Source organism: Micromys minutus (genome assembly GCF_963924665.1).
Source record: "Micromys minutus genome assembly, chromosome: 5".
NCBI lineage: Eukaryota > Metazoa > Chordata > Mammalia > Rodentia > Muridae > Micromys > Micromys minutus.
This window is the reverse complement of record NC_137974.1, coordinates 76,044,136-76,067,340: the sequence shown is the minus strand read 5'-3', so window position 1 is coordinate 76,067,340 and position 23,205 is coordinate 76,044,136. Positions and strand designations below refer to the sequence as shown.

The 23,205-nt window shown below is 40.5% G+C and overlaps 1 protein-coding gene across 2 annotated transcripts in view; it reads left to right on the top strand.

Moving 5' to 3' along the window:
* The window catches only part of ZNF451 (zinc finger protein 451), a gene marked incomplete at its 3' end in the record, with an annotated part of 47,429 nt that overhangs the window by 9,456 nt on the left and 14,768 nt on the right, over positions 1–23,205 (top strand). The window contains exons 4-9 of one of the 2 annotated variants that reach the window (XM_080917173.1): positions 17,383–17,508; positions 18,313–18,424; positions 19,076–19,226; positions 19,851–19,977; positions 21,637–21,790; positions 22,323–22,470. In XM_080917173.1, coding sequence (XP_080773299.1) covers positions 17,383–17,508; positions 18,313–18,424; positions 19,076–19,226; positions 19,851–19,977; positions 21,637–21,790; positions 22,323–22,470 — 818 coding nt within the window. Of the gene's footprint in view, positions 1–1,086; positions 2,581–17,382; positions 17,509–18,312; positions 18,425–19,075; positions 19,227–19,850; positions 19,978–21,636; positions 21,791–22,322; positions 22,471–23,205 lie in introns of those variants that run through there. The other variant, XM_080917174.1, reaches the window with a different exon arrangement.

The following is a 23,205-nucleotide window of genomic DNA, read 5'->3' as shown; positions in this document are numbered from 1 at the left end:
CTTTTCCTGATTAGAGAGCTCCTGGCTCCTGCTCATGGTGTCCGGGAACCTTCTCGTTACATGCTGTGGGACTTGAGATGTGGCTGTGTGGTCAGAGTGCCTCAGTTAATACTTCCCTCACTGTCTTAGCTCAGGGCCCTGCTGCTTCATTTTGGTTTTGCAGTTCAAAAGGGAGTAAGTCTCACTTCACAGGGTTGTTGTGAGGATGAAATAAAGTAACAAATATGTAAGTCCATTCACAACAAAAGGTAAAGCAGACAGGTTGTTCATGGATGGTTAACAATTTTTAACAAAATTTAAAATGGCCCAAATTTAAAAGTTTTTTTTCTTCATTTCAGTAGGACTTTGTTCAAGGCTTCTCTGCCATCACTTCCTCTAACTTGCTGCCCTTTCTGTATTGAGTAGGTCTTTTCTTTTGTCAGCTGTTATTACCGTGGCCTCACTGTAGCATCTCACATAGCCTGGGAACAGGCAGCAGACTAGGATAGAGCTGAGGTCTGTCTGTTTGTGTGTTGCGTATGTTTGTGTGGATGTGTGCAGCTGTGTGTGCAGATGCACATGTGAGCGTGTGAGGGCCACAAGCTGACATCAGTCGTTCTTTACCTTACTTTATTTTTGAGGAGCTCGCGTTGAACCTATAGCTCACTGATTGACAAGGCTTGTCTGCCCACTGAGTTTTAGGATTTGTCTGTGTCCACCTCCCCATTGCTAGAATTACAGATGTGCAGTTGTGTGCCTAGCTTTTATTTGGGTACTGGGGATTTAAACTGGGGTCTTCATATTTGCGCGACAAACACTTTACACACAGAATCATCTTTCCAGCCCCCAAATGATTTTATTTTTAATCATGATTTTTTAATAGACAGAGTTTAACATAGTTTTATGGGGTTGAGGGTAAGGAATCCTGTGTTTTTTGACTTCTCTTATCCTTTGCCGATCTATAGCAGATTGTTTCTGCCATTCTTACTGTAATAATGTAAAATTTGAATTCTACTTACTGGACATGCATCTCTGTACTTAAAAGTTAACATATTAAAAGCATATTTTTTTTCTTCCTTGGTTTTCTTGTTCATGTGGATAACCCAGAGAATGCCTGAATCTAAGGTGCCATCCTCTGAGAATCATCGCCCAGAAATGTGCTCTAGCTGCAGTGTTCCTCTTCCCATTGGAGACAGCAGCTCCTCCTCTGGGAGTTGTGCCAACAGTCCACAAAGAATAGTTTCTCAACCTTCTTCTGTTGAGAACCCATTGGAGAACCAGAAAAATGATCAGAATAATTCCGATGTCAGTGTCTCTGAAAAAGAGACACTTAAATCACAAAGTAATCAGACTCTGCCTTCAGCATCACTTCTGGTCCCCCAGGAATCTTTGGCTTTTTCTGAAGTCAAAGAGGATTTACCTGGCACGATGTCTTCAGCTTCACAGAGTGGACAGGATGCCATTCTGTATCTCCAGACACAAGTGGCTGAGATGTCCCGAGTCATACGTGATCTGCAGTCCAGGAGTTGTTTTAGATTTCATCATTCTAGGTCAAATGAGAGCTCGTCAGTTCCTTGGGATATCTCCACCTCTAAGGAGGACAGTTTATCCACAGTTGAAGAGGAAGGTGACTGCAAGTCTCCATCAGCTGATGACAAAGGGCAGCCACCTGACCCCATGCAGTCTAGTTTCACAGGTCTTTTGAAGAGAATGGAACAAAGGGGTGTTATAAAGAGGGTGACTTTCCAGTCTGAAGCGGAAACCTGCGAGGGGAAGCCTGATTGGATGACCTCTAAAAAACGCTTGGTTCCTCCACTGCATCCACTTTTGAGAATTGCTACCACTGAAGTTTTTAAAGACCCTGCCGATTGCCATCCTTCTTCCTTCATGGGACACAGGGTTTATCCTGTGGCCAAGGACACCTCTCCTTTCCAGCCAAACCCACCAGCTGAGGGACCCATCATAGATGTATTAGAACATAGCAAGAGAGGAAACACAACATCTCCTTTAGACTCTACCTCAAAAGAAATGGAGGTCATGGGCTGCAGGTTCTACCATGCTGCTTCCATTGCAGCCCGGGCTGCTAGCTACATGGCCTACATGACTCAGTATCAACGTAAACTCTGGGAAGACATGGAAGATCTGGTTCACGACCCGGAGTTTGATCGAGGGAAAGCACGGTGTATAATATCTGATGGCATGGATGCAGGACTTTGGCAGCTTTGTACCACCAGGGACATAATGGACTCTGTAGTCAGAGTTATGGCCATGGCAGTAGACTATAGAAGACAGGCCTGGCTCCGACTAACATCTCTCACTAAGAAAACCCAGGAGAAGATCTTACACTTGCCCTTTGATGGTACATCTCTTTTTGGACAAGATGTGAATGCTATTGTTGCAGAAGACAATAGTATTAAAGAAAATGAATATAAGGATCACAATAAATACTATACTCAGCATCGGTACTTTTATAGTCATGATCAGAAAGCACATTATCACAACAGAGGGTACTCTAAAGGGGATTGGTACAAACCCCGGAATCACCCCTATAGATATAGAAAAAAGGGAGACTCCCCAGAACGACATGGGTATAAGAACTAATACTCTGACTCTGGATGTTTAGCAGATTAGCCTTCCAAGATCCTATTTTACCTGTTCTTCCCCAGGTTGAAGGTCATCTCAAAAAATGAGTGCATGTCTGGAATAATCACAGCTGATGTTTGAGTTCTAGACTTTTAAAATGAAGTATATATAAAAAGACTTAAGCTTTATTGGCCAAAAGGAGACTTTGCTCTAAGGAGTGTTGGATAAAGGTTTACACAGTATTTTTGGTCCAAACTAAGTCCAGAGAAGGGTACTCAGGAATCTTCTGGAATTAAAAGAAAATACATAGATTCATGCCTCAGGAAAATCTTGTTGGTAAACTGAGGACTAGCAGAGTTTGGATCTGGAAATAATTTGCTACTAGATCAGTGTTTACTAAGACTGAAGTGTAAAACCTTCATTTTAGGTCGTCATTGCTTCTGGAACTTCAGGCCTCAGCTTGATGGGTCATCAAAAAATGATAGATCTGTTACATACAGTTCCTGTATTAAGATGATCAGCTCACCATAGTTCATACTATTACCAAGCTCTGTGAGACTTCAGAATTAGCCTTGAAGCTATGTGTCTGCTGGAATTCATTAAAGATTTTGCCAAATCCAGTGTACTTACAACTGGGGTGACTAAATGTCACAGGTCTACTTTTGGATTTGATATGGAAAAAATATGGGAAAAAAATACCTGTAACATCACTGTTGAAAAGATAAACTGTCTTCATCCTGACTTTGATGGGCTACCACACCATCACTACTCATGATGCTGCATGTGAGGTAGCTCTCGTTGTCATCAATTCTGCTAGACTGACTTACCAAGCTCTCATATGAACCATGCAAGATGCAGGCATAGAAGTCTAATGTGGGCCTTTCAATGAGATGGCCTTCTTAACCTGTCTTCTAAGCAGTTGGTTCTTTTGAGCTTGATAGTGCATTACATTCTCACAATAGACAAATGCATCATCGTGGCCCTGGAAATACAGGATATTATTTCTACCATCCAGGCATGCAGATGTGAACTCTTTAAGAGCAAGAATTTCAAACATGCCTGACAATCTGATCTCTCGAAATAGAGATGCCATTAGTCTAGACTTTATTATGAAATCCTTGATATACAAAGTGTGACTGGTTGTTTTCAAGATACACAGCTGATTCTGGATATCTAGATAATTTTTATTGAGTTCTTAAAAGGCTGGAATCAAGACTTCAGTGACATGTTCTTGGTGAAGTGGTTAATTTGTCATGTGATCTAATTGGACTCACTCTGAAATGACTTAACACTTTGCTCCCAATCATAACTCTACCTTTTTGGAGCTGGCAGCAGATACCTCAGTTATTAATTTCCCACAGTATCATCTCAAATCTCAAGGCAATGGCTGTATGATATACCAGCCCCTATGTCCCTGTCTTCACAGCATGACAAAGTAGAGAAAATGTCAACTTTGAGGAGGTCTGAACACTTAACCTAATGTAACTTGGCAGCCAAAAAATAATTTTTTCACAGATGTAATTCTGTGACTTGTTTGTTCAAACATCTGCTTTTTCTTAATTCTTAATCTGCTTGATCAAAATGTTTTAGGTATACTATTAATGGAATATAGCACTGTCTTAAGGGTTTATGTGGTTTCTGTTTCTTATAGTGGTTGACTGTGATGCTCACCCTTTGTAATTCATTAGAAAACTTCCTACTTTCATACTCATATTCAGCAGCCCACTTAACCTACATTTCTTCTTTTTTGTTTTTGAGACAGGGTCTTACTGTATACACCAAGCAGGCCTGGGACTTGCTAAGTAGACCAGGCTGGCCTTGAACCCATTGAGATATGCCTATTGAGTGCAGGAAGTAAAGGCATGTGCCACTAGGCCGGGCTGCTGCTTTTCATTTGTGCCACATAGATCAAAGGCACGGGTTTCCCACCTTGGAACATGTTACTTTGTCAGATAATTTAGGGTCTGTATTAGTCCTGTTTTGTTTAGTAAATTTAACTGAATTGTATCTAGAGTTAATATTTACCTAATTTGTCAGTATTGTCCACAAAATTTTACCTTGACTTTCTTAGATTCCTACCAGGGTTCTCTAAAATGTCTCTCAAACAAACTCCAGAAAAACAGACTTTTGTAGCGTGTCATCAGTGCTGTACAAAGGGGTAGACTTTAGTTCCTAACTGGAGCAGAGCAGTGCTTCTCAGAGAGGGGTAGCCACCCAGACCTCACTGGGGAAGTCTGCACCTGGCTTTGTGCAGCGTTGTAGCCAGTTGGGGCTGCTTTTCGGCTCATTTGTTCTTTTTAATCTTGCCCTGAATTTTGGATGCTACATTATCACATGTGATTTATGAGATACTCTGGTTTAAAAACAAAACGAAATAAATAATGATTGGAGATGTGTTCTCTGAAATTGTTCTGGCACACCCAACTAATTTATTTGTACCAATCCCTGCTTTATAGTAAACAGCAACAAAAAAAAAGCACATAAAATTTAGCACTTTAATAATTTTGACATTGTACAGCTAGCTCTTAAGTATCTTCAAGACAACACTACTCTTGTCTTAGATGTTTATGTTCATTAGTGAAATAAAAGTAACATTGCTTGACCACTAATTGATGAACCCAAGCAACTCCAAAGAATTGAGTTTTTCTGAAAGTGAAAAGTGTCGGGAAATCCCCACAGTGATCAGACACCGAATAGAAGTGCTTGGCAGCTGAGTTGTTGTGGACAGTGTGGTAGTGTAGGAACGCTTAGCTCTAGTTACTTGACTCAGTAATATTCCAGTATCCTGCACCTGTTAGTTTCTCTCTCTTTAATCTGGCATACTTGAATGATGAAGGTGTAAAAGTAAAAGTTGATACTTGGTCTAGTGAGACACCCCAGTAGACAGCCCCAGTAGAAGATAGCATTTAGATTTAACCAGATGGATATTTAGATTGTGTTTGCCATGTGCAGAGCCTGCATCAGAATTCCTGTTAGGTTGACTTTTGAGTGAGACTACCACTTGCTTTTCTAGATACCTTGAATAGTGTCGATTTAATGATTTGGTTTTTCCTTTCATTCAGAATGTCATTTCTTGACTAGATATAAGATGTATTTGAAGACAATATGATTTTTGTAGTTATTATATATATATAGAAATACTATTTCCATTTATTGTTATATAAAGTGCCTTTTTAAATTTTACTCTTCTGTTTAAGACTTAACCTTTGATGTGGTATTTATGTGACTTCTGTACAGTGATTTACTTAGTTTATTATCTTTATTATCTGTACAATTGCACTATTTAAATGTCCTTCTGAATGCCAATTTGTTTTCTTTATAGCACTGTTACTAATTTCAGAAGGTTTTAGAATAAAGTTCCCTCTTAACATCACAGAGGTTCTTTGTAGGTTTTAGTGGATTGGTTCTGTTTTCTAAACATAAGAGTGCGCATGTTCTAGATTTCTCTGACTGAGTCACCTGCTTCGTATATAACCTTGTTACATCCATAGCAGTGCTACTTATATCTGCTGAGTGGATGTGTTCCTGGGACAGAAGAAGCAAGGACATTAAACAGTGAAGTTGGTAACACTATACATTTATAAATAGTAGTCTGTGGCAGTGTCCTTATCAGAATTTTTTTTTCTTTTTTAAACTGGCAGCATCTTTATCAGTATAATTGCATTTATTTACTTAGCCCTCAAAATGCCATTGTGAGGGCAGCAAATACTCTTTCAGGCTACTTTCCTACGTTTACCTAAGTGACCTGATTGACAGTGTCCTTAAGGGCCTGATACATCCAGGATGTAGACCTCTCAGGTATTGTAAGCAAGGAGATTGGAAAGACAGTCCAGAATTCCCTCTCGCTGTAGAACTGGATACCGATTAGGGTGAACATAAGTTAGCAGCGCATTCATCATTCTTGAAGTTAATTGGGATTCTGCTGAGGGCTTAAAGTTGTGTGTTAGATCTCTTTAGAAGAAGAAGATTGCAATAACAAAATACTTCTTTTCTTTAATGTGAGGCATATTTCGCCCCAGTCTTGCACTGTCTAGTTCCTGTTTTTTGAAATTTACCCTTATGTATTTAATGTTGGTTGCTAGACCGATACCTGATTGTCACTGTGGGTACATCTTATGCATGTCATTCAAATTGGTCAGATTGGTTCTGTATAGTTTTTAGTGGACACACACACTAGTTAGTTCTTTTCACTTAAAATTTAAAGGAGGAAGTTACCAATAAGTAAATGTTGATTACTGTATTAAATGCACATCTTTTTTTCTCATATTTAACGAGTTTCATAAACCATTAAAATGTATGGCGTTTCCTTCCCTGGATGATCTTTGAGAATGCCGTTTTATTAAACCCTTCTTTCTTATTGCTGGAGTCCCATTTTTGTGCTCCCATGTCACTATTTTACTTTATCACGGTGCACTTTTGTAACGTTCCGAACATTGAGTCTTACTACTGGAGTTTGTGTGCATTTCCTGTAGGATACAGAGGTGGCCTCAATTCATTTGTGTCTTGTAGGGCTTTATCTTTAGGTAGCTGCTCAAGCTGCCCCAAACATGAATTTCATGTCTCCTCCTGAGTGCAGGGACTTCAGAGGTGTGGCACCATGCTGGGCTTGTATTCCTGTCCTCTTGGTGAGGGTTTGTGATTTTGATCTCTTTCCCCAGAACCTCTTTCCAAAAGGAAGTCTGATATTTTTTTTCCCCTTAATCTCTTGATGCTCGTATTTTTAATTCTACCATTATATACTTAACAGAAACGTTCTGTGTGTGTGGTGGTGGTGGGGGGATATATGTCTTCGTATAGTGTGTACATAGCATGTTGAGACCAGAGGTTAATGTCAGGTATCTTCTTTATATATACTTGGCGCATTTTTGGTTTCTTTGTTTAAGACAGGGTCTTTTACTGAACAGTGAGTTCACAGGGCTGGCTAGACTGGTTAGCCAGGGAGGTCCCGGAGTTTCCTACCCCACCCCACTTCATCCCAGAATACAGATGCAGACCTGCCCTGTGCCCTGTGCTTTGCATGGGTGCTGCAGTACTTGGGTCCTCATACTTATGTGGCAAGCACTTTATCTATTGAGCCATTGCCCCACTTATTCCTTGCTTGCTTGTTTAAGCCTCCCCTCATTGCCCCTCCCTCCCTCCCTCCCTCTTTTCTTCCCCAACCACCCCACCAATCCTATTTCACATTCCTAAACGCTGGGATTTCAAGTGTGATCCACTATGTCCTCCTAGCCAAGCCTTTGATATGAATTTGTATATTTAAATGTAATTTAATTTGTATGTTTAATAGTCATAAACATTTGTCATAAGAATGTTTTTAGTTTTCCCTAAAATCTTTTAAAATGTACAGGGGCTAGGAATATAGCTCAGTGGGGATAGTTCTGATGCAGAAGCCTGGCCTCAGACTGCACAAACAGTAATGGTGATGTATGTCTATAAACCCAACACTTAGGATGGAGGCACAGCAGGATCAGCTCAAGGTCATCCTTAGCTATGTATCAAATTCATTTGAGACCTTGTCTCAAAAGGAAAGAAAAAAATCATATAGCCAGTCCAGTCACAGAAGTGACCCCTGACTATCGAACTTTAATTATTTTTGGTATCTCATTTAATAGTGTTTTCTTAGTCCAAATGTATTTTTATTTATTTATTTTTGTTGTTGTCACTGCTGGTCTTATCTAGGGTGGCTGAGTTCACCTTGCCTTCCCAAGTCCTGGGGCTGCAGGAGTGAGCCATTGTGTGGTCTTCACAGATGCATTCTGTGTGTCACACAGTTAATTTATACTACAGCTCTGATACTTTACTTCTTAAACTTAACCTATCTTTGAGATTTAAGGGCTTTACTAGGTTTTCTTTGTTTGTTTGTTTGAAGGAGTTATTGCAGACAGTATATTGGGTGTTTTGAGGTCAGAGTTCTCTGGTTTCTCTTAGAACCTTGAAGACCTCTGGCTTTGTTTTCCAGTATTAGAGTGTGCCTGATATCCTTGACTCCTCTCTTTGGTATAATAAAAGTTTATATTGATGATTTAAAAAAAAAAAAACAAAAAAAACAACAAAACTATGTCTCAAGTGTTGCTGTTAGAGGCTCTCTTAGGCTCCTTTCCTCATGAACTTTATCCCCTGCTTTCTGTTTTCTTTTATTATCATTTATTATCTGTAAGAGTGACTATCACAGCATTCCCATTCCCTTTGAAGGGACATTTAGAACTCCCACTTTTGTTTGTGATAGCTGATTCACACTCGTTGGAGTTTAAAATGCAGTTTGTGTATTAAGTAACTGCCATGCTTGTGGACCCTCTCCATCTCTCTCATTGACCTGAGGCTGGCGGAGAGAAATGAGCTGTCTTCAGACACACCAGAAGAGGACATCAGATCCTATTACAAGATGGTTGTGAGCCACCATGTAGTTGCTGGGATTTGAACTCAAGACCTTTGAAAGAGCAGTCAGTCAGTGCTCTTAACCACTGAGCCATCTTCCCAGCTTGAGCCCAAGTCTTAAGACACAAGTTGGATTCTTGTTGCTATGTGTGTGGAGTGGGTGGGTGTGTTCATATTTGATCTCATTGAATCACCCAGACTGGCTTAGGACTTGGTACAGTCCTCCTGCTTCAAGTGCTGGGATTCTAAGTCTTGTTTGAAAAAAAGTTGATTGCTAACAAGGTGCGGTGGGAGTTAATTCCCAGCATTCTTTAGGCAGATGCAGGTAGATCTCACTGAGTGGCCAGCTCGGTGCAAATGGCCTGTTCCAGGTCAACCAAGGCTACATAGTGAAATGCTGTCTCAAAAAAAAAAAAAAAAAAAAAAAAAAAAAAAATAGAAAATCAACAGTAGCAAAATACTTTTTTGTTGTGGCAGATTTTCTTATTAAGTAAAATACAGTTAATATGTAAATAGTGTCATTCAGTTTCTTAGCACAGAATTGTGTGTATGCTGTGCTGATGTTTCTTCAATGACCTGAAATTGCTGTGTGTTGTGAATGGTTAAATCATCTTGATTGCGTTGAGTTTGTCAGCTTCCTGTCTGGGAAGAAAGGCAGGGAGAGAATGTATCCTGTGTGTATTAAGCATTTTTTACCCATATCTTCATCTCTGCAGATGTGGACATGAAACTTAAAGAGTCATTAAGTGATTTGTTCAAGTGGTGTGCCTCCATATTGATGTAGGCTCCCCAAGGCTTCAGGTCACGTGCTGCCATGTCTTTGTAGACAAAGTGGCTGTACACGTGCTCTTGTTAATTGGTACTTGTCAGATGAGCCAGTCTTCCTCCGTCTTCCATTGAGGTGTCCGTGTTCGACAAGGCTGCTCTTCCAGTGCTCATTCTGTTCTACAAGGCACTCACAGTCCGCTTGCATAGCTGGTCGTGCCGGTCAGTTCTCACTGCCTGCTTTGTTGTGCCATGTTTGTTTAGTGAAACACAGGTGGGATGGTGCAAAGGATTGATTTTTATTTTAAGACATTAAAGACTGACCTCATGTTAGCAAGTTATCTACTGCCTCAGCCTCAGTTTCCCTGCCTTCAGGTACTAACTGGGTGTAGTGGCACATACCTTCAGATGCCAGCACTGGGAGGCAGACACAGGCTGGTTTCACAGTGAGTTCCAGGACAGCCAGAGCTACACATAGAAAGACCTTGTCTCAAAATAAGTATAAAATAGTAACTGAAATACTAAAGCCCGATGCAGATTTAATTTTATAACTATAAATTTTGATGTTCCACTTTCTTAGCTTTTCTATGACTGGGATGATATTGGGTATAAATGGATGAATACTTTTTTTTAGGATTTTTTTTTACATGCATTCCATGCGGCTTGATCCTATTCACCCCAATTCCCTCCTGCTATTCTGAGCCTTCTCTACAAGTTAATGGCTCTTTAAAAACATTTTCTACTGTATGGGGTCATCCACTGGGCATGGGGAGCCCACCAGTACACAGCCTTCAGTACCCACTGTGCAGGCAAGGACTGAGAGAGGTATGGGTATACTGAAGGCACGTTATGGTCTCATGTGGGACCCTGTTTCAAGACTGAAACCAAGAGAACCAGGCATTCTCTTGAGCAAGCCAAATGCCAGTGCAGTATAGAAACTACATGATTCAGAGGAAAGCCTGTGGTGATGTTTTTGGAGAAGGCCAGCTAGAGAGGTCAGAAAGCTTTTCTATCAGCTGCCTCAGCTGAGCTTTGGGGATGTCATTGTAGTTGGTCTGCTGGAGAAACAGCCGTTCCTTTAGGTGGAAGAGCCGACTCAGGCACAGGTGAGGTGGTCTTGAGTGTGTCGGCTTCAGGGTTGGTAAGAGCAGCTCTTAGGGGGCAGAAGTGGAGGAAGCTAAACTGCAGAAAGGGTAAGTTATTCATGAAAGCACTTTGGTTCTTATGACTCAAAGTAGTGTTTCAGTGGAGGTTATGGAAACAGTCAAGAAATTGTTTTATACTCTGTCTGCTGTGGACATCTAAAACAAAGCTCAAAGAAAGATCTTAGCATCGCCTTTCTGGCCCAGGGCAGTGTAAATCATGAGAGAGTTTAGGACTATTGGGTGGAAAGCACTGCAGACAAACAGTAGTTGTCCATCATGGCTCCAACTGCACAGCCCCTCAGTCAGCACCTTCCTCAGAGCAGCTACATGTGGCTAATAGCTCTTAGTGCTGACTTAGGGAGTTTACAGATAGACTTGGAGAAAATGAACATTTGTAAGACTGTTGTGATTGACATCTGTAGGAACTGTAAACCAGTGCTAGTGGTAATTCTGGGAACCCCAACCACTTTTTACTAACTGCCCTTTTTATTTGTTTTGTTTTTTACTTTTCTCGATATAGGATGTCATGTAGCCCATGCTGACTTTGAACACTGTCTAGCTGAGGATGATTTAGAATTTTTTAATTCTCCTACCTCCACCTCTTGAGTGCTAGGGTAACAGACATGAGCAGCCATGTTTGGTTTAGGCTGTGCTGAGGTTCAAACATGGTCTTTGTTCGTGGCAGGTAAGCAGGTGAGCAGGCAAGCTCCTTACTAGTTCATGTATTCCAAACCCTTTTCCTTTTTGAGACAGGGTCCACACTATAGCCCAGACTCTGCAGTGGTCGTTCTGCGTCAGCCTCCTAAATGTGGGAATCACTGATGTGAGTCACTGTGCCTAATCTTTCCCTCTGTCTTTTCTCCCTGGTTTGCTTTCCCCATGCCCCCTTTTCTGTCAGAGGCATCACAGTGTCACTCAGGGTTGAAAGTAACTCTCCTTTATCACAATTTTACATATTCAGAGATAGTTAGAAATTCCTCCTTAAATCCCAAAGTTGTATAAGCTGAACATATATATGTGTTTCCTGTGCTAAGAGAGTCTGTCATTAGAAAAAATAGAGAAAGACACTAACAGTTTGCTCAAAAGGCACGACAGATAGAATCTTATTTAGGGTTTGGTGGTACTGGCTTCCTTAGTGATATACTGAACAGAATGGGGTCTATGGGGTATATCTGCATGTTTGTTTTTCACGTTGCTTATATAAAGCAGATAATCTGTGTACTTTGTATTTGTGAACAACTGGAGTGTGAGGGAGATGGCTTTGTAAAAAGAGGGTTTCTTGGTTTCAGAATTATTGCTGGGGATCGTGACTGTATATTGTACTGCGTTGTGTTTATCTCCTGCTTTATCTGTATTTGATATAAAATTCTTGAGAAAACTTGCTGCCTTTCAAATTGTTTCTTTGGGGTTTCACTCCAACCTTGACCGTGGAGATTTAGAATGGCAGTGACAAAGGTGTTGTTAATGCCTTTGTTTCAGGGAATCTTCCTCCCTTGTGGTAGTCAGGTAGTTAATGCAGACGAAGTGACAATCAGAAAGATGTTCCAGAATAAGCTATGCTCAACTCTCATGAGAATAAGGCAAAAGGAGAGGCTACTTACAAGAGAGAGCAGGAGGAAGGAGGCAGTTTTACTGGGACAGTAATGCAGAGACAGGTTGCAGACAGAACAAGCTAGGCACAGGTGAAGAGAAGGAGCCATAAGATTAGAACGTACTGTCAGGGTTAGTTTGAGGCAAAACTGAACAATTCAAGAGAGGCTGAGAGAGATGCCAGAGTGAGTCATGAAGAGGCATTTGGAGCCAGAATTGACCAACCAGCCAGAGTTCAGAAAGAACAAGAGAGGATAAGCTTCTTCAGCAGTGTGAGGGCTGGAAACATCCTAGGCCTAGGTAAGATTGTATGGAAGCTTGTACGGAGGCTAGAAGCTTCCAGGAGTAGGTCTGGGCAAGCAAAGGAAGGCAGTAAGCCTCAATGGTACTTGGTCTCAAAACTGAAAATTCTTTAACAGTAGCCAGTAAGCCAGCCTCCTATTAAGTCACTTCTCTTAATTCTTAGTTTTCTCCTATACCTCCTATATTGCCCAGGTTGGTATCCAAGGTATGGTCTTAGGCAAGCTTCTCACCACTTCAAGTAGCTGGGACTACAGGCTTGTGCACCACCACGCCTAGACTCAACTAGCCTGCTTCTGCTGAACGTGGGGAAGTTGTAATCCAACCATTTTTCCTCAAGGGTGTTCCAAACAACAAAAGATTAAGAGCTTTAACACATTCTGCTTCTCTCAGTCACTAGTAGGTTTGGTACCGATTCCAATGCATGCACTGCTGGGCAAACAGGAAACTGGAAAGGAAGAGACTCACCAAACATAGAAGCACTCACTACCTTCCTAGACTTCACCCTTTGTGATTATTTCCACATACATGTATGTGATAGGAAAGATGGAAATGAAATGTAGCGTGGCTATTGATCTGTATGTAGGATTTGTGTTGGTTCATTGGCTAGTCTAATGCTTGTAATTTATTGCACAGTTTACATAAACAGCAGGTCACACTTCCTCGTATTACTGCAGGTTCTGATTCTTCCCAGGGAAACCTTGGACACTAAATTGGATAAACCTTTTGGTGACATTTTTGTCAGAATGGTAGACTTTCCATTGGAGGTCATTATTAGTGAATATCTTGCTATCAGAATTCAGGATTTAAGTGTATAGTCGGAACTGGTTTCTGGTGAAAAGGTTATTGATCTGTAACATAAAGAGAAGGGTATTAGGTAGTTTGTTGTAAAGCTAAAATTTTTAACATAGATGTCATCATGAAAGCATCCTCTTCCTTTGCCTCCCAGGTCATACCCCGTTTGTACATTCGCAGAGCTACATTGAAGGATACTAGCCTTTTGGCTGTTTTTGGTGCTGTTGAGTGAACTCGGAGATGGATGCTTGCTAGTTAATCACACTCCACTCTTTGTAGTTTTTTTTCAAGATGGGGGTTTCTCTTTGTAGCCCTAGGTGTCCTGAAACTTGCTTTGTAGACCAGGTTGCCCTCAAACTCAGAGATCCTTCTGCCTCAGCTTCCTGAGTGCTGGGCATGTGCCACTACCACCTGCTCTACCATGGCTCTTAATATATCCTGTACTGGTCTCACACCCACTGTGTAGCCAAAACTGGTCTTGGATTTTTTTGTCCCTGAAGTGCTAGGACTACAAGTGTTCTTTAGATTAAAAGTTATCCTGCCATCTGTCTCTGCTTAAACTCCACAGACAAGAATAGTCAGGTTTAACTAGTGTGTCCTAAATTTGATTGCCATTTCTAGGATTTTGTATATACTTAACCAAGTTTAAGAGAGAAAAGCCAGGTATGGTGGCTCAGACCTGAAATCCCAGCACTTGGCAAGTGAAGGCAGATGAATGAAGAATTTAGTCATCCTTGACTACATAGGGAGTTTGAGAACAGCCTTAGGAAACTCTCTTAAAGCAACAGCATGTAAGAATAAGGTTGTTAAAGCGGCTAAACGTGTGTCTGCCTTTTAACCTCTGGGCTTTGCAGTGTCTTTGTTAATTGTATGCATTCTGGATCTGAAACAGAGTGGTCAAGATACTGACAAGCCAGTTAGGAGGCTGAGGTAAAAAAACTGAAGGTTTGAGGCCCGCTTGGGCATCATAGTAAGACTGTCTCAAAATGAGTAGAGAGAGGGAATGGGTGCTGCTTAGGTGGTGGATGGAACACTCCAACACACAGGGCCTTCGTTTAATCCCTAGTATGAGGGGAGGTGTATTGCTAATGGAGACTCCTCACCAGAACCTTCCCTTAGTATTTTGTTATCCCCACTGTTCCATAGAGCCTTCTCATGTACTATGTATCTTACACAGAAGTTTGTCCATGTGACCATGGTGAGTATTTCAAGAAGGATGGTCCTGGAGATCTTCTAGCTGCTCATGTTTCAAACAGAACTCAAACCCTATTACTCTTATGTGGATTCAGAGGTAGTTTTTTGCGGCCTTGGTAAGCCGATGGCAAACGGAGCCTCAGTGTATGGGAAGTTCTAAGAATTGTATTCTGTGTCTGTGACTTTGTGTTAAATCACAATAGCATTTGGGCATTAGTGAATGGCAAACATTTCCCGTCCTGAGAACTGAGAAATCATTGAGGTTTATAGGCGATATTTAAGAGCGTTCATGAGTTCTGAGTGTGCTCACTTTCTGCTCGTGCCCTCACTACTGTACATTCCCTGAGGCTGGGCTCGGCCACTTTTCCCATTGCTGTAACAGAGCCTGCTGGGCTCACACGATGAAGAAACAGTCCATTGTGGCAGGAACATGAAGCAGCCGTCACAGTCCTGACAGGAACGGCTGCAAACACCCTTGTAGTCATACGTAGGAGTGTTTCCATGGGGATCCCAGATCCAGTCAAGTCGACAGAAGGGTACAGTACCTCAGTTGCTAACAAGCTAGTGCAGAGTTTTCTTTCCTGGCAATTTAAAATCTGTATTTAGGTTCTTTGATTCCCTGGATTAGCCGCTGTGCTGCAGTGCAGGATTCCCTGAGTCTCTGGCTCACCTTTCTAACCAGTGTTTTCCAGTGTCGGTGTGTTCTGTGCACAGAAGAGTATAATTCAATGTGGTCTAGTGGCTCTTCCATACTGTGTACCCCTAAACATGGGACTTAGCATTCTTGAGAGAGTGGTAACATTAGCAGCTTAGCTTAGCTTGTTTTGTGATTCTGGGTGGGTAAGTGCTTTACCTCTGTGCCATGCCTTCAGTCTGAGCTAGCTAGTCTGACCCTCAGAGGATGATGATCACAATGATAATAATAATGATAATGCCATGTAACTGCTAAACCTGCCTCATATACTTATTTTTCCTGAGTTAAAGAGAAAATACTTAAGACATGCTTTATTTTCAAATTGCTAACTTCAAAATTGGCAAAAGTTCAAAGTTACATTTAGTAAGGTCTTCCCAAAGTTTCCATCAGTTTCTCTCAAATCTACCCTCAATATTGGTAGCCAGAGTTTGTTTTTATTCCGAAGACTGAGATAAGATCCAGTGAGTGGCAAAGAACAAAAAGATAAGAAAGCCGGAGGGGGAGGAATGGGAAGGAAAAGGTTCAGGAGGAGTGTGGAGGGCGCTGAAGAGAATGATGGGGTGACTGTGATCACAGTATGTTCTGTATCTGTAGGAAACTGTTTTAAAACGAGGTGGAAAGCAATTGAAACAGATGAAGTCAACCTCTGACCTCTGTGTTAGCAAATCTCTCTTCTCCCCTGCCCCCTTTCCTTTGTTACCTCCCTCTTAATCGCTTTCCTCCCACCTTCCTCAGCCTCTGGGGATTGAACTGAGGGCCTTGTGCATGCTAGGTAAGCACTCTTTCACCCAGCCCTTAGCAAATACAGATAGTGTGTTTCTTCATTTTTTGCTTTTTATTTGTATGTCTCTATATTTAAGGGAAGATTTCTTATAAACAATATATAATTGGATCTTGCTTTCAATTTTTTTTCTTAATTACATCTATTTTATTTTGTGTGTGTGAGTATCTCTAGCTTGGTACCAAGAACATTTACCCACTGAGCCATCCCATTAGCCCTCTTTTTTTTTTTCACAGTATACGGACAGTGAATCTTTTAAATTGGTGTATTTAGACGAACTATTTCCATACAGAGTGATTGACATAGTTGTATTAATACCATTTGTATTTTTATTTTTACTGTTTATTTGTTGCCTTTCTTTTTTCTTTTTTTTATTGCCAATTTATGTTTTTTTATTCTTTCCCATTTGTGGTTTTAGGTGAGGTAGGGGTGTATGTGTGTGTGTGTGTGTGTGTGCGTTGTTTTTATGTGTATGGATTTTTTGCCTGCATGTGTGTGTGTATACCATTAGCATTCTTGATACCCTTGGAGGTCAGAAGAGGGCATCAGATGTTGTGGACCTGAGTCAAAGACAGTTGTGAGCCACCATGTGGTGCTGGGAATCAAACCACGTCCTGGAAAGCAGCCAGTGCTCTCCACCACTTTGCAGTATCTCCAGACCCTTAATTGAGTTTTACTTGATTCTATTTCTCTCTTGTTAGTGTTAGCATTCTGTCTAAGCTCCACCCCACAGTTACCTGGTGACAGCCAGGTATGCCTGGCACTGTAAAAGGGGCTGCTTGCCCCCTCCTCACTCTCTTGCTTCTCTCTTGCTCTTACCCTCTTTCCCCTTTGTCTCTTCTCTCCCCATTCCCCTCCCCCCTCTCTCTCCAGTGCTTACTGCTGGCCTCTAAAGTCCTCTACTCTTCTCATCACCCCTCCCTCTTTCCTCCCTTCCTCCATCTCTTTGGAGCTTAGACAGAATGTTAACAGTTAGCATGTCAATTATAAAATATTACAATAAGATACAAACTATACTCTGGAGACCAAGACAGGACACCCCCCCCCCCTAAGATCTTTAGAACTCTTAACAAGTAAATGTTTTTTGAATGCAGTAACTGTTTGTAAGTGAATGTTTATTGGCTGTGTGCTAATTTTGTATTAAATGGAATGATATGTGTTCTCTTTTGTTTGAACTGCAGGAGAATTTTAAACATAAAGATTATATAGACCATCAGAAGGATAAAGTTGCTTTAACATTGGCTCGCCTAGCCCGCCATGTTGAAGTGGAAAAACAACAAAAAGAAGAGAAGAACAGGGCATTCAGGGTATGTGTGTGTTTTAATCTAGCTTTATTAATGTATAGAATTATTCATAATAAAGATGTAAAGATACTTCCAAAAAAATGAACTTAAGTAGAATTTTGGAAGATTTTTAGTGAGTGATTATTCTACTTAATCAAATACAGAAAATATTTTTGGTGTTTGTGAGTTTCTGGTGTTTTATAATTCGCCACAGCAGTAGAAATAAGAGCTAGTACTGGAGACTGCACACTGAGCAAGCCAAAAATGTCTGCTCTGCGGCTATGTTCAAACCGTAGGCCAGCTCTCAGTGCGGGTGGTGACAGGCACTTGGTGCTGCGAGGGCGTGATATCCATAGTGGTGTACTCACTGAGCTCTTTCCATAAATCTGTTAAAAATTTTGAAAATACCTAAAATATTTTAAAGATGTAAACAGTCCTCTTTTCATTCCAACATCACCTTAATAGTGTTAGTTTTTAACCCTTTTGATATAGTTTAGGTAATTTGAGATGGCTCTTTTATTTGGTTCTTATGTTTAACACCATTTGGTTATATGCTCTTGCATCAAAAGTTTGTCTTGTAATTTACCTACCTCCCTATTGCTGATCTAAGTATGTAGCAACTTCTAGTAAATAACGGTGGGTTCAACATTTTCATACGGTAATATGTATTTTATCTTGACATATGTATAATCTTTGGTAAAAATATCTAGATGTGGAGCTCTTAGGATAAATAGTAGTCGATATTTTTTGATCTCTAATATATCAATGTCTTTTCACCCAAGCAACAGTAGTTATTATACATCAACTGAATTTTCTTCCTGTCTTTAGGAAAAGCTTGATTTTCAGCACGCTCATGGTTTACAAGAATTGGAATTTATTCAAGGGCATTCAGAAACAGAAGCAGCAAGACTGTGTGTGGACCAGTGGCTAAAAATGTCAGGTATTTGTTAGAGATCACAACTGAGTTCCTGAACTTCTTGGAAGCCTTAAGGTAGAAAGTGTGGGGGTCTGATTCCATTGCTGTGAGCATAGATGGACAGATGGACGGACGGACAGTCAGGGGCAAGTACTGAAGTTTGATCCCTGGAACTCACATCAACAATGCATGTACTTGTAATCCTGATACTGTGGAGACAGAGACAGGAGAGTCCTGAGGCTCACTGGCCAGCCAGCCTAGTCTACTCTGCAAGTTAGGCAAAGGAGAGGCCTTGCTTCCCCAACGCTGTACAGTTCCCAAGAAAGGACACTTAAAGGACCATCACACCCGCACTGTCCCCCCCTCCCACACATTTAGTTTTAGTCACTAATACCACTGTTTTCTAGTGTCCTGCTTTGCTGTTGACTTCTTTGGCCCCTGAGCTATTTGAAGTTAGTTCAACCAGTTGAAGAGTTTAGGTTAAATAAGAATTCAAGAGAAAGCTTTTTCAATTTGTATAACGAGGGAGCTTGCTTGTGTTTGTGCGTCTTACGATTGTGAACACCTGATTGTGACTGGTGCAGTCATCTTGATGATTTCTCTCAGTCCACCATCTTGTTATTCTGATGATCAGTTACCTGAAATACTAACCTAGGAATTTATGTCATGATGTAGGACTCAGAACAAGTGCAATTAATTCTGGAACAAAAAAATCATTCCAAAGTGGAGGCAGGATGCGGAGGTCTGACAAGCCAATTTTGTGTCCTATAATGCACTGTAACAAGGAATTTGACAATGGGCACCTTCTGTTAGGACATTTGAAAAGGTAAGTAGGGCACTCTGGATTCAAAGGTTAGAGGTTAAGTAGTCGTCTAGTCATGGAGAGCCAATCCAGAGTCTTATTCATGTGTGAACCGGTCTTCGGTGATTTTGTTAATTGAAAAGTGATATAACTTTACCTGTGCGGTTTAGCTTAATATTTGAAACTCAGTTTGTTTTGTAGTATTTTGATGTGTTATTTGTAATTTATATTTAGGTTTTCTAGAAAACTGGGCCAGATTTTAGGTGATTTTTCAGCATGATAGTGCAAATGAAAGAATTGTACAGAAATCCAGCCTAAAAGTGTAAATTGCAAGAAACAGCATTTACAGATATTTTGTCTGTCCTACATAATCTACCACGGCCTTCTAAAGCAACTAATATAAGTCGATTTTTGCAGTGAAATGCTCTGCTGTGGCTCATTTTACTGATTTGCTGAGCAGCACATGAGAAAGCAGAGGGTTTTGTCGCCTCCTTTTCAGATAGCCAGCCATTTTTTCCTTCACAGATGTCTCCAGGAGACATACAATGTTTCATGTGCTTGTGTGTTCCTGTGGATCAGCTTCACAAGCAAGAATTGGGTTATATCCTGCAGAATACATTGTTCTGACGTTACTTCCCTTGCTGTTAGGTTTGATCACTCCCCATGTGATCCCACAATTACCTTACATGGACCTCTCACCGATTTGTTCGCATGTGCGGTGTGCTATGAACATTTCGTTACTCAACAGCAGTATAAGGACCATCTTCTCTCCAAGGTAAGAGTATGTTCTGGGAGTAGATGTTCTTTCTAGAGAACCATGGAGCCTGTGCAGGTTTTTTCTTTTTTTCATGTTGCTCTTAATCTTGTAATCACTAATGATGTACATAAAGAAAACAATTTAATTATTGAAAATAAAATGACTTGGGATGCAGATTACTTTGGATACATAAGCTTAATAGGTAAACTCGAGTAGTCCTGCAGAATGCCATTAAACTCTGCTGTGGTGCAGATATTTGAAACAACCTTATTGGACATGCTCATGATTTCAGTCACATGCTACCAAATGGCATCTTTTTTATTATGAAATCATTTCAATTCAGTCTCTGCGCACACACACACATTTGCACGTGTACTCACAGAATTCTGAAAAAGTGTTGGATCTCCTATACAGGTAGTTGTGAGCTTCGAAGTGTAGGTGCTGAGAACGAACTTGGGTCCTTGCAAGAGCAATGTACTCTTACCCACCCACGAGCCGGATCTACAGCCCTCAACATTCAATTGGTTCTCTCCTTTTTACTTTACATGGCTTCCAGGGATCAAACTCAAGCCGTATCACTGTGTCTTGTATGGTATATTATTTTATTCGTACTAGAAACATGATAGAATGAACTATTCTGGTTTAACTTACTGTGCATTTTACTTCCTATTCCTTCTCCCAAGTTTTAGACAATGCCTGCAATCCTTCCATTCTTGTAAAATAGATACAGTTTATGTACAATTATGGATTATAGTAAGCAAATCCTTTAATAGTTTTCACTTTGAATCTGCTTATAATCTGGAGTTGAACTAAAAATGTTTTGTTTACTTAAGGTTCTTAAAATAGAAAAATTTTTGTAGAGCTTAAGTGAGGAGAAATTTGTAGGTTGTGTTATCGTTCTTACATGTAATTCAGAATGTCCTAGATTTTTCTCCTCTGTGGCACTAATCAAGTTAAAACATGATCGAGGCGGTGCGAGGAGCACTGAGAGTTACGTACGAAGCCAGCTGTAAATCTCTGACTTGTTGAGTGTAGGGTAACTTGTCATGAGATGTGTGTCACTGGTGGTACGTGATGAGACTGGTACCTCCCAGGGTTGTTGTAGGACAGTTCAAATAAACACACTTAGAATCTGAGTGACCCTTTGACGCATTTTCAGTGTAAACATCAATTTCTTGTTTTTCCTCTTGGGTCTGGTAAGCACTGTGCAGTTGCTAAGTTCCTGGTCTTACTGGTAACACCTTTAAGACACTGTATACATTTAAGATTGTGACTGTCAGGACTGTCAGTAGGAAGGTAAATTTGTAGCAAGCACACATGCCCATTTGTACAAAGGTGAACATTTTAATTGTAGAGTAGAGGAGGCAGCCAGGCATGGTAGTGCTTACCTGTGTGCTCTAAGCAGTCCTGTGTACTGTGATCGCATTTGTTAATATGACACTATACATGACTGTATCCAAATTGTATAATTCATACTCAGAAAAGTCAAACATGAAATTTTCAAAATAAATAAAATTAGAAGTTTTAAATTAGTTTTAAAAAAGTATATTGAATATTAATTTTAGTTGTAACATTGGTATGACATTTTCTGAATAATAGAAATTGTAAAGTGGCTTTTTTACTGTGTCCATCTGCATATTGATTTTAGTTGTGACCTGGCTTTCCCTTTTATTTTAGGCAGCTGCAGCCGACGGACATAGCAATGGCCTTCTTCCTCAGATTATTCAGTGTTTTGCGTGTCCACATTGCTTTCTTCTGTTTAGCACCAAGGATGAGTGTCTGAAGCATATGTCTGCAAAGAATCATTTCCATCAGAGCTTTAAACTGGGTGGTATGTTAATAGATTATGGCTAGAAGTGTGTAATGATTACATCTTTGCAAACTTATACCTTTCAAAATACTCTTCTAAGTTAGCTATACTTCTCAGTTTAGAATCATAAGAATTAAGTGTTTTTATTTAAGTTCTTAAGTTTTGAAAAATGCTTCTTTGTATCATTATGTTTTAAACCCTCTTCCTTCTTTGTAGACAAGGTCTTTGTAGCTCCAGCTGGCCTTGAACTCACAACAATTTGTCCTTTTCAATCTCCTGATAGGATTAAAAGCATGAGCTGCCTCCACCCAGCTGTTTCTTACCTATTTGAGGGGAGAAAAACTTGGGAAGGAGAACACATACTCAGAACAGTGTTTTTGTTACATCTGGGAGGTCTGGGAAATTGGATCAGAAGGCACTTTTTGTATTTGAATCTAAAAAATGGTCTCCTGTACACTTTTACTTAACTGATAAGTTCCAGGAATGGAAAGAAGAGATTGGGTTCCCCTTTGTTCAGATTACTTTGCAATTTGTGGTTCGTTTTGTCTTTTAGATAATAAGGGAACACCTCGCCCAATATCATTTCCCTCTTTGGCAAAGAAGCTTTTGGTCTCTCTCTGCAAAGATGTTTCATTTCTGGTTAAGTGTGTGGCCTGCCACCAGACTCTTCGGTCCCACATGGAGCTCACTGCCCATTTCAGGTTTGCACAGCTCTAGTCTTAGGCTGTAAGGAACTTTTGGTGACAGTAGTCTTTTTGGTCTTGAGTAATGGAAGGATTCGGCGAGTATTTTCTGTTCTGTGTCTCTCCTTTAGAATAAGGATGCACAACTCTAGCACACTGAGAGAGTGAGAGGCATGAGGATCCAGAGGGGCAGCCAGAGGCAGGGCTCCTACATGTGAATCAGCTTCTCTGACTCCCCAGCCTGTCACTATTTGGTTCTTAATCTTGTTTTTTAGCAGAAGAGAAATGTAGATAGGACATATTCCTGACATAAGTTAATGAATTATTAACAAATTATTCTGAGAATTATGGTGCCTACCTATAACCTACACTAGCACTATAGGCTGCAGAAGAAGGGTCACAAGTTCAAGGCCAGCCTATACGTGGTGAAGTTCATCCAAAAGGGGAACAGAATAAAATGGGCTGGAGATGGTCAGTGATTAAGAGCACATTATGGCTCCTCTTCTAGAAAGCCTGGGCTTAATTCCCAGCACCCAGAAGGCAGCTCACCACTGTCTGATTCCTCCAGTTGCAGGGGTCAAATACCTCTGAAAACCCCAGGTATAAGAAGTATACAGATGTGCAGACAAAACACCCATACTTGTTAAATAAATAAATATGTTAAGTAAGTTAACCAATTAATAAAACTTAAGATGAAGCTAGAAAGCCAAGCAGCAACAAAAAGTGAAATATTATCTAGAAATTTATAGTGGT